This window comes from Mercurialis annua, linkage group LG2 (assembly GCF_937616625.2).
Source record: "Mercurialis annua linkage group LG2, ddMerAnnu1.2, whole genome shotgun sequence".
Taxonomy (NCBI): domain Eukaryota; kingdom Viridiplantae; phylum Streptophyta; class Magnoliopsida; order Malpighiales; family Euphorbiaceae; genus Mercurialis; species Mercurialis annua.
This window is the reverse complement of record NC_065571.1, coordinates 43,834,033-43,845,118: the sequence shown is the minus strand read 5'-3', so window position 1 is coordinate 43,845,118 and position 11,086 is coordinate 43,834,033. Positions and strand designations below refer to the sequence as shown.

At 35.5% G+C, this 11,086-nt stretch overlaps 1 protein-coding gene across 1 annotated transcript; it reads right to left on the bottom strand.

Annotated features, from left to right (window-relative positions):
* Window positions 1–203: 203 nt before the first annotated feature.
* LOC126667917 (nuclear pore complex protein NUP93A-like) lies at window positions 204–8,889 on the bottom strand. The gene is made up of 15 exons (XM_050361057.2): window positions 8,313–8,889; window positions 8,105–8,196; window positions 7,959–8,025; window positions 7,742–7,801; window positions 7,439–7,528; window positions 5,939–6,208; window positions 5,374–5,469; window positions 5,134–5,268; window positions 4,884–4,937; window positions 4,709–4,792; window positions 3,863–3,949; window positions 2,890–3,789; window positions 2,255–2,436; window positions 846–1,137; window positions 204–494 (listed from the first exon to the last, which is right to left on the bottom strand). Exons 1-15 carry the CDS (start codon window positions 8,424–8,426, stop codon window positions 417–419), a joined length of 2,601 nt encoding a protein of 866 aa, XP_050217014.1. The 5' UTR covers window positions 8,427–8,889; the 3' UTR covers window positions 204–416.
* Between the last annotated feature and the right edge of the window lie 2,197 nt (window positions 8,890–11,086).

The window sequence follows — 11,086 nt, the reverse complement described above, 5'->3', positions numbered from 1 at the left end:
CTAACAACTAACAATTGAGACTTTAAAGAGTCGATTACCATCTTTCTCGATAAAAAAACAGACTATTTTCACCAACTAACCGAACCAAACAACATTGCTCGGTTTGGTTTGGTTCGGTTTCTCAGTCTAGTTCGGGTTCTGCTCACCCTACTTATATCTACATTTTCTTTTCTTTTTTAATTTTTAAAGGTTATTTGCGATAATTACAATTAAATCCTTCAAAATCTGCTACAATTACATGCATGCGACAATGCAGTTTGAAATGAAAGCTCAGAGCTGGTCGATATAATTTGTCCTATTTTAGTTTAATGATTTAACAACGTTACAAATCAAAGCAATTGTATGCCACGCCTAAATACCTTAGCTAAATAACAAACAAAAATCATGATATCTGCTAACCTCAACCGCAATATACTTCACAGACTTCTGGCAACTTTTTCATACAAGTCACGAGGCCAATTCCTACTCATGTTGGTTGCAAGAAACTGTGCAATCTGCAAAGTATCCAGAGAACATCTCTCAATAAACAAATTATACATATAATGGAAATCAAATAATCTATGATATGCACCGCATTAAAACTTGTACTAAAGAAAAGGTTTCTATTAGCTTTATCTATTTTAAGGCTGCTTGTTGAAATGAAATTTTGCTCGAGTTTGTATGTTTCAATGGGCATGCTGATGCTTTATTGTTTGATTTGACGAAGAAATGGAAACATGAAGGAAATTCCAAGCAAAACAACTTTGAACTTTCAAACAATGACCAACACTGGCGAGCAGTAAACAACCAAGCAAGCAAGACTATCTAACAGAATCATGACATTAAATGGCAACATTCCAGCATACCTTTGCCCTCATGGCACGAAGTGATCCATCAGAATCTGTTACATTGTCAAGACAAGTAAGAGCTGCCTTAAGAAGATCTGGTACACAAACTTGGACATGAGGAGACAAATTCTGAAATGCATCTGAAGTGGCATTTGGCACTCGTGGATCAAATGGAAGAAAGGAAAGTTTTGCCACCTCCCTTAAAGCATCAAGGTAATTACCCAATCTTGCTGACTTGTGAACAGATAAAATTGCCTCAAGTTGTCTCAAGACAGTTTCTTGCTCTAAAACGTGCTCTCTCTCTTGAAAACTGGACAGCCAAGTGCTCTTTAAGGTCAGTTAAACATTTACCTTTTTCCAAGACTACTATGAAATTTAATAAATTATTGAAGATACAAAAGAGATATATTAATAAAACTTCAAAAGAAACTAAGAATTATAAACTGCTCATAACCTGCAAAGGCTAATAATGCCCTTGTGAAATCATAGCAGTCCAAATAACACAGACTTAAAATTTCTTGAGAAAGCGGAAGTTCGCGTTATGGCTAAGATGATGTCAGAATCCATCAAAACATTTCAGATAATTCAACAGCAATAACAGGATATAAAAAATAAATTTCCGACATGCTGTGCAGACTTTCCCAAAGTAACAGTAAAGAAGCATTTATCAGCAGTTTCAAAATGTTTAGAAAAGGTGTAGCTGATTTAGCACTTCCTGGGTTCCGTAAATGCTAACCATAGAGGTGAACACTCAATATGTTATGTTGAGTAAATTGACTTTTAATAGTAGCAAGGAGTTCATTCCATTAAAGAACATAGCTGGACAGAGTCCAAAAGATAGGTTGGAGGGGTCACAACGACTTAAATATTTCATTGATTTATTACCCTAGGCTCTAATACCAGAAACATTCTTATTAGACAAATGCCTATTATGCCAGTAGAGGATGCAGCCTGCACTCTGGTATAGACAATAACATAGGAACTCATTAGAGAACCTAAAACCAAAACAGGTAAAATATTGAAACATAAGCTCCCCAATACATGCTTGTCATCCTCTGCAACAACACTCAACAAGATGGAGAACACGACTCTGACAGCGCAACAAGGGTAATAATGGGCTTCGATAAAGATGATCATGGCTGAAGCTTACAGCGAAGAAATTCTTTTACAGATTAGGGAATTATTGACTTTGAGAAAAGATCATTTCAATTACTGATTTTTAAGCCTTTTTTCTAGAGAAAAATAAACCAGACAATAAAATTGTAGGTTTCATATGTTTAAAATAAAATAATCCATATGTTCTAGAACAGTAATTTTGCATTTCAAAATTGCTAATGGTGATAACTGATAAACACTTGCCTCAAAGTTTCACAAAAACAATCACAGATGTAATGTGCATGAATACAATATCACAGGGAATAACCTACCTGACTTCAGGATAATACTTGTATGTCTCTAAAATCTCATTGCCAGAATGAATAAAACCAGCAGTCCGGCTCTCCCCATCCAGTCTACCACGTGACAGAGCACAGATTGTTTCAGACAAGCACTTATTAATTGTATCCAAAGCCATAGAGAAAGCTCCAACCCTCTTCTGAATTTCTATGGACTGGTTTTTGACACCAAAATAAGCCAACAAAGTACATGAGAATCAGTATCATAGAGCAAAATTAGAATCTGAATCATAAAAACGAGATGACCATCTTAATTACAGGAAAAAAACAGACACTCATGCAAAGATGACTAAAAAAAATTAAAAAGTTTGTTCAACAAAAACAAAGCGAGAATTACTAAGATATGATTTTGAAAGTTTTCTCAATGAACAAGTAATAGACCCAATCGTCAAAATAATAACATTGCCTTTATGTATGAACTATATTATCCATTAATGGTTCACTTTGGAGAGGATATAGTCATGATGAGCAGACAATACTTTATTTACTTTTTAACTACCAAATACATACTTGTATGGTAGACAGAAAAGTGAACTTAAAAATAATTTACGGATGGTTCCTATCAAAAGAACGAATCTCAAAGTCAAAAGCAAGGAAGGTAAATATACTTTGTCATAAAGTCCAGCTTCCTCACACTGCCGAGCAGCTGCAAGCAGAAATTGCTGCCTTGCATTAGAATCAAAAAATCGCACCAATTCACCTTCTTCTCCAGCACCACGGGGACCAAGTAACAGAAAAATACCACCATCCCGTAACAGTAACTCGGTAAGGAGTTGCTTTAGCATCAAACTTCTCTGTCTTTGCTGATCCATGTTACCTCTCCCAGTCCATGACACCTCTCCACCCCCTACTGCAGCTGCAGCTTGAGCATAATATTCCAAAGCCACCAGAAGATTTCCATGATGCAAGTATGAAGAACCATACTGCCTAATTATACTAGCGACTTCTGCATAAGCATCCATGACACCTAGTTTTTTTCCAGCCCCTCCAATTTCAGAAAGAACCCCATAGTCTGCTAGGACAATTGCTATGTGGACAGCATCAATATTATTCCCTTCACCTGCAGCTTCCTTGGACAAATGCAAGACAGCTTTTAGCAACTGGATGCTCAAAAGCAACACATAAGGGTAAACTAGAGGATCCTTCCCATTTTTTGTATAGTACGATGGCTCAAATTTATTAAGGTAACCCTGCAAATCTTCCAAATTGTATGGTGTTGAACCTTCATTTAGGACAACAGCTGAGGTTCCACCATCAAAGTCCTGTACAGCTGATAACATGAACCACAAGAAGTCCTCTATAGTATTGAAAAGTGTTGGCAGATCTCTCAGAAGGCGATCAATTTGCCTCCTAGAACCAGAGACTATAGCATATAGTAACAACTTTTTCTTATCATATGCAGCTCGACCCACCCGGTCATTCATTCTTAACATTTTTTCACATTCTTCAGAAGCAGCAGCTGCAATTTCTGGAGGAACCATTCCTCCGGTGTTAATCCACTCTGTCAGCTGTCATAGGAAAAGCTAATCAGTGGGCTGAACATAAAAGATTTTTGCAATTTAAAAAGACAATAATTGTTACCAGAGGAGCAAATTGCTGTGAAGCACGGGACGACAGGGCTATGTTTCTTGCTTCATCGTAATACCCAGTTCTCAAGCAAAAATAAATCTGGAAATAAAGGAAAGTACAATTAAAATGAAAGACAGTTGCTTCTAAAAGAAGCATGATTAGTTTGATACATGAACTACGAAGTAAGTTTGATATTCTTCAAAACAACAATATAAAAACATCCAACTAATAGTGTAAACTTTGTCCATTTTTAAAAAAATAATGCAACTCTGGCTAGAACTTTGAAAGCAATAACAGATAAAAAAAATATTAAAGTAAATATGTCAGGATGATCAGAAGAAAAAGGAGCAGAAAACTAAAAATCATCAAATGATGCAACGAAACAACCATAATGTCTTACTCTATGTAACTCCAGCTATACTTCAACTAATGCAAGATTGATAATCCTAAGAACTAGTTTCTTAAAATTTCCAAAAAGATTGAGCAAACAGCTGCAACAGAAAATCCCACTGACTTGATCAATAAGTGGAAAAAAAGCTAATGATCTTGTTCACAAACATTTAAGGCTGGTAAATGAGATAATTAGATGAGACCTTATCTATATAAGCTATACAGTTCAAATATAAGGCAATGAATCTTCCTTGTAACACTTTACAGTTTAAACATTTTTAAACATGAAATCACTATTAAAAGTCAAATAGCAAATCACAGGCATAAATAAAAATACATATCTCAGACATCGGATGCGGCAAAATCTGGTTAAAACTCACATATGAAAAAGCTAAACACAGATTTAATTAACTTGTTTCACATATGAACTACTGAGTAATAAAATAAATATATGACTTTATCCAAGACCTGCTGCCAAGTGGTATCAACTGGAGGCTGCCTACGAGTATCTCCTGCATCAAAATCTAGAACTCCATAATCCCTCAAGCGAATCTGAACAGGATGAAAAGAAGAAACAAGAAATCAAAGAATAAAATTGGTAATAGTTAGCAGGGTTACATCAGATGGTAATAGGTGGACAAACCCGAAGGAAAGCGCGAACTCTTTGTAAATTTCCTACAGCTCCACCAAGGGCGGCCTTGAAGATGTACATAAAATAGATATCAAGATTTTTTTACACACTCAAATATGGAGCAACTAATCATGTTAAGACCTTGTAAAAAAAGAAGCAACAGTGATGAAACCAAATAATACACGCATATGGTAAACCATATTCAGTAGTTGAAAGAAAATCAATTCACCCAGAATATACAATACTCAAAAGAATCTTCTACCTGACTCGGATGGCTTTGTATTGTATCTATAATATACTTTTCATGTCCTGATTCTAAGTGACGTCTTGCTCCAATCACTAATGACATTTTTCTTGAAAGATTCCTTTGAAACGTTGAATTCTCACCCATCAGTGTCTGGAAATATAAAAGTATGCATAATATCATCACTTATTCATATAACACAAAGCAGTACAGCATACCCAATGCAATTAGTATACTATATTTATGACCAAAACATACCTGAACAAGATGCCACATTTTCTGCATATTAACTGATTTTCCACCAGAAGTTTCGTGCCCCAGACTATCATAAGCATTCTTGAAGGCTGTTGCAGGCTACAAAGAAAATAAACATCAGTAAAGCATATTAAAACAGACACGATGAGAAACTTCGTAACAGTGAGTTAAAGGGCTTTCATAGAGCTCATTTGGGATGTGAGGTTCACATGACAGCTTAAAGAAATAACTTCCAGATTTTGTAAACTACAGCTTCTGACTTTATAGTCCTTTGATACGACAATATTTGCACCTGAAGTAACTTAGTTGACGATTGAATGTCAGTTTGTAAGCTAGGTGCTTGCTAGCTGCTATGAAGTAATTCATTAGTTTTTAACATCTGCAAAGAGCCAATGTGTACAGGTCTCTGATCTTTACTTTGAAAAAGGATTTCAAAGAATGAAGGAAATTCCAGCCTTTAGTGCTTCAGTGAACAAATTAGGCATGTATATCAAGCCCTTTCCAAGGAGAAGACTGTCTTAAAATGACAACAAATTTTAAAAATAATGTGAATGCCACGCTGACTTACCTTAAATTGCAAACCATGCTCTCTAGCATAATTCATATTCTTCACAATTTCTGCATAAAGGGAAGCTTTTTTCTCCACTATTGGCATGCTAGCTAAGGGTACAAGCTCCATGCCAACTGGGCCTGAAGAAACGTGGGGGCTGGAAGAAACAGATGCTATTTGACCTGAACGAGTACCTCTAGTACTTGTGTCAATTGCATTAGTTCTGGGTATTGTTGAAATCCGACTCAAGCTCTGAAGGAAGTCACGTTTTTCTTTTTGCCAATCCTCCTACAATATTTCAAAGCAGACAGACTTTAATGTTCGTGAATTCTTCTTTTCTCTCTTGCATCCACCAGGAGACGTGAATAACAAGGGGTACAGAAAATATTTTCAAATACTATGATTTTGAAGAGAAGACAAAATGCAATAATAGCATACAAGATTTTTCATAGTTGACATCAATGCAAATGTAAATTTATGCACATAGAGGTGCATAAGCATGCCAGCAAAATATATGTTGCTTGTCAATGCACAGTTGTATATTCTATAAGAACAAGGAGTGAGACTATAAAACATCATCAATTAGCAAGAGTAGATGAGGTCAGGACATCGCTTTGTTGATTATGTTGTTATTGCATTTGTTCCATATCATAACCAATCTACCCAAAAGCTCAAGTTATTGGGTGAGATCCGATAATATTTTATTATCTTAACACACACCCGAGCGCAAATACCCATTGAACTTGAAGCGTGAACCAATAAAGGCATAGGCCCACCGCCCACCCGGGGCAAAGCTACCCACAAGCAATGGTTGTCAATTGACCACCCTTGTAAAATTTCAAAGGGTAATAATTTATAATTTTTTGACCAAACTACACATTTAGACTCATCTTAATGAAATATTGAATCTTTTTATTTAACACTTCACATTTTACATATTTGTAATGTCAACATAAGCGTGAACCAATAAATGCATAGGCCCACCGCCCACCCGGGGGCAAAGCTACCCACAAGCAATGGTGGTCAATTGACCACCCTTGTAAAAATTTCAAAGGGTAATAATTTATAATTTTTTGACCAAACTACACATTTAGACTCATTTTAATGAAATATTGAATCTTTTTATTTAACACTTCATATTTTACATATTTGTAATGTCAACATTGCCCCCCCCCTTAAGATAATATTTGGCTTCGCCCATAGGGACACCTCATCTTGTGCTCAAATATTTTAACTAACCAAATGGCGGTCGCCAAATATAAAACTCTAAACCTTTCGATCATAGATACTCAGATATCATGTAAAATAACTAATACATGCAAAAGCAAAATCTTTACCTGTTAAGTGGAGGTACCAATAATAATTTTACTATCTGAACATTCCTGATACGGCAACGGAAATTCTTTTGCAAAATGTAAGGAAGTGTAAATTAGAGAGAAAATATTTTTCAAGGTCTTTTCTAAATTGAAATTACTGAAAACAATACTAGATCCCATGCGCACATTATATTTCTCTAACCTCCAAAACTTTCAGCATGTGATCATTAAAGCTTCTCAAATTATCCTTTTGAGCTTCTTGTATGGCTGACACCATTGCCATTTCGTGAACCTACAGCCAAAAGAACGCAAAAATATTCATATTTGTGAATATCATAAGAATCTCACTTATACGTGCTGTTCACATACTTCAAACATATCCAAGTTTCGTAATCAAATTTACAAGCAGCATTTGAATAGCAAAAGCAATTTTACGAACAATAACCAATATTCTATCAGCATACTCAATATAAAAAACCAGCAAGTGAAGCAAAATATATAGTACCTGCTGCAAATATTCTTCAACACTTGTAGCCTCAGCAGGGAACACATCTTCAAATACCGTCTACAAAACAGAAAAAGTGTGAGATATACTTCACAAAATTCAAAAACATCAAAAATAATTATGTGTGTGAGTGTGAAAAACTACATGCATTATAGATAAAATAATCCCGTAGATATAACCTAAAGGTAATAATACTACAAGTAGTAGAAGTAGTTACCTTTAATTCAAAAGACTTGAGATCTCGAGCGAGCTGCTCTGCATTTATTCCTTCCCGTGCAAGAAGCCTACAAATAAAAGCAAACAAATAGTAAGAACAACAATTAAACCTGAAATGGACGCGGACAAGAGTTTTAAAAAATATACCGAGTAGCAGCAATAGATTGAGAAGGGGCTTCAGTTCTCAATGTTTTAGCCTTTAGCTTCTTTGACAATGCTTCTAACTGTTCTAAATTCCTCTGCACAAAAATTAATTTTAACAAAATACACACAGATTAGTAATTGTTAAAAACAGTTAAAGTTAATTAACTAAGTAGAGCAATAGATAACATAAAATTAGAAGTAAAAAAAGAACCTGAAGAGGAGGGAACTGAGCTGAAGGAGCAGCTTGCTCGAGAAGCTTAGTGGAAGAGTGTAAAAGATCAGTCCATCCGCTCATCTCTTCTTCATTACCACTTACCCTCGCCATTTCCTTTTTACTGCAATATTAGGGTTTTCTTTTTACTGACTCGGTTTGTTAGGTTTAAGAGAAAATTAAAGAGCGCCAATTAGGAAATTTAAAATTTGTAAGGTGAAATTTCTCTTTCGATTATATTAGAATGTGGTGATAGTTATGGAGGCCGGTGGCTATGATTTGGCTTTGGAGACGGCGGCGGCGGCGGTGGTTAGGGCTGGCGGATTTTCCTTTAACGGTGATGATGAGGTAACATGTTTAATGTGAACAAAGATGCTAAAGAAAAGAAATCAGGGTTTATCAGTGAAGAGGCTAACTGAATGTTGCCCTGGAAACTATACTCTTGTAATTTTTCGAGTCGGCTTTGATAATTATGCCAAATATGATGTTTTAGCTGACGCTCATAAGGTGTTTGATGAAATGGCTATAAGAGATGCGGGGAGAAATTTTAGTTGTATGTTAATTCTGGTAGAGACGAAGATGAGAATTTGGGGAGAATTTTAATGAACAAAGGGTCAACGCGCCCCCTGAACTTTTGACGCGGAATTATTTAACCCGATTTGTACTTTTTTTAGCAACTAACTTCAAAACTCTTTATTTTTGGATCAGATTATCCGATAATTTATATTTTTATTGTAAAAAATAAGTTTAGAATAATTTTATCTTAACAATTAGGGAATTAATTTCTTTTTCGCATCTCTCCCCTCCGATTTATATTTTACGCGTTTAAAAAATACAATTATGGGATAATTTGACCCAAAATGAGAGTTTTGGGGTTAGTTACTCAAAAAAGTACAAATTGAACTACATAACCTTGTGTTACAAGTTCAGGGGCGCGTTAACCCTTTGTTCGAATTTCAATTGTATCTAAATATTTAAAAGGAATTTTAAAAATATTTCTTTTTTAATATTATTATAAAAATTAAAATATTTGGTTTAAATTGCAACAAGTTGTAAAAGTTTGGCTTTTTTCGCCATTAGGTCAAAATATTAAAAAAAGTATAAAAGAAAATTTTTACCCAAATTGCATTATAAAAATTAAAATATTTCGTTTAAATTGCAAGAAGTCGTAAAAATTTGGCTTTTTCGCCATGAAGTCTAATATCTTCGTCGTTTTTCTCTAAATTTATAAAAGTCTGATTGACTAGAAAAGGACATACGTTTATCAAAAGTTCTTATTATGTCCAAACTTTTAAAACATATTGCTAATGTCCCTGTCACGACCCGATTTCCACCTGAAACTCGAACCGAGACGGCGCTAGGAAATGAGATGGTTTTTCCGAAACCCGTAGCAAGCCTAAAATCCTTTACAAATTTTTCGCGTTTAAAACATAAAAAAGGTTCGCAACCTCGTTGCCGAATCACTTTAAAACATTTATTGAAAATGCGGTCACAAAATCATAATTGTATTTCAAGAAAACAGAGCACAAACATCAATCTCTTATGACATACCTGCTCTATTTCCAATACAATGCTAAAACATAAAACCAGTGTACCTCTCAAATAACTGGGTAAAGCATTTTAGAAAACATGCAGCTTTTAAAACATATATCTTATATAGTAGTTTAAATCAGAGTTAATTAAAATAGTTTGAACTATTGTAAGCAAAAAGACAGACTTTCCGGTACCCAACTACTTGCAGCTTTACCGATACAGACGACGACTTCCGGAATTATTGTGGAAGTCTGACCTCGTACTTGATAACTGTAATACCCCGTGTTTTTCCGTCATGGTTTCGTTGTGTTTCCGACTTAGTTTTGAATTGTTAATGGTGGACTTAGAAAATGTGACACTTTGTTTGGGGTTTGAGTTGTATCTTGTATGTGTCGCATGTGTCGTGTGAGTTTTCGATGGCGATTTGATTTGTATTCGGTTTATAATCGATGATGTTTTCGTGTACCTTCTGAATCAGACATGTTTTGAGAAAACATGCATATCTCCCAATTTAACCGTTGGATCGGGCTCATTTTTTGATATGTTGTGCTCAAGAAAAAGTTGACCGTTGGATCCCAAAATTGAGGCGCGTTGGAGGGCGCGATGGGCCATCGCGCCTCGCAACGCGCCCCATATGTTTTCTGCGCCTGGTGAAGGCGCGATGGGACGAACGCGCCTCGCATCGCGCCTCCCATCGCGCCTCACCTGTAATTTTGTGTTGGACCATATAAATAGACCCCTTATTCGACCCATATCAGCCCCTACTTATTTTATAAATCCTAGACACTTAAAAACTCTCTAAAATACGAATTCCCTTGCTATCTCTCACATTCTTGGATTCGGTAAGCGATTTTAACTCTCCGTTCTTCGTTAAATAAATTCCTTACCGCGTATATTGATTGTTAACTTATTCGAACCCTTTTTCCAGCGTGTTGTGGGTGTCGATTCATTGTTTTCATTCGGTTCTTTCGTTGATCTTGCTTCTTAACGGTATGTGTTGCTATCCCTTGATTTATGAGTAGGGATTCATGTGTTATGTTGCTAGTTTGTGTTCTAATGTGATTTACCCATGTTATGGCTGATTCGATCTTTGGATGTTCATGTCAAATCTGTAATAGGGTGCTTAGCATTAGATTGACTTGATTTAATCATTAGAACTCATGTCAATTGTTGGGTTTAAGTGCTAGATGGTTTCGTATCATATTGGCTTGTTGGTTTGCTGTTTTAGTATGGTATAGAAG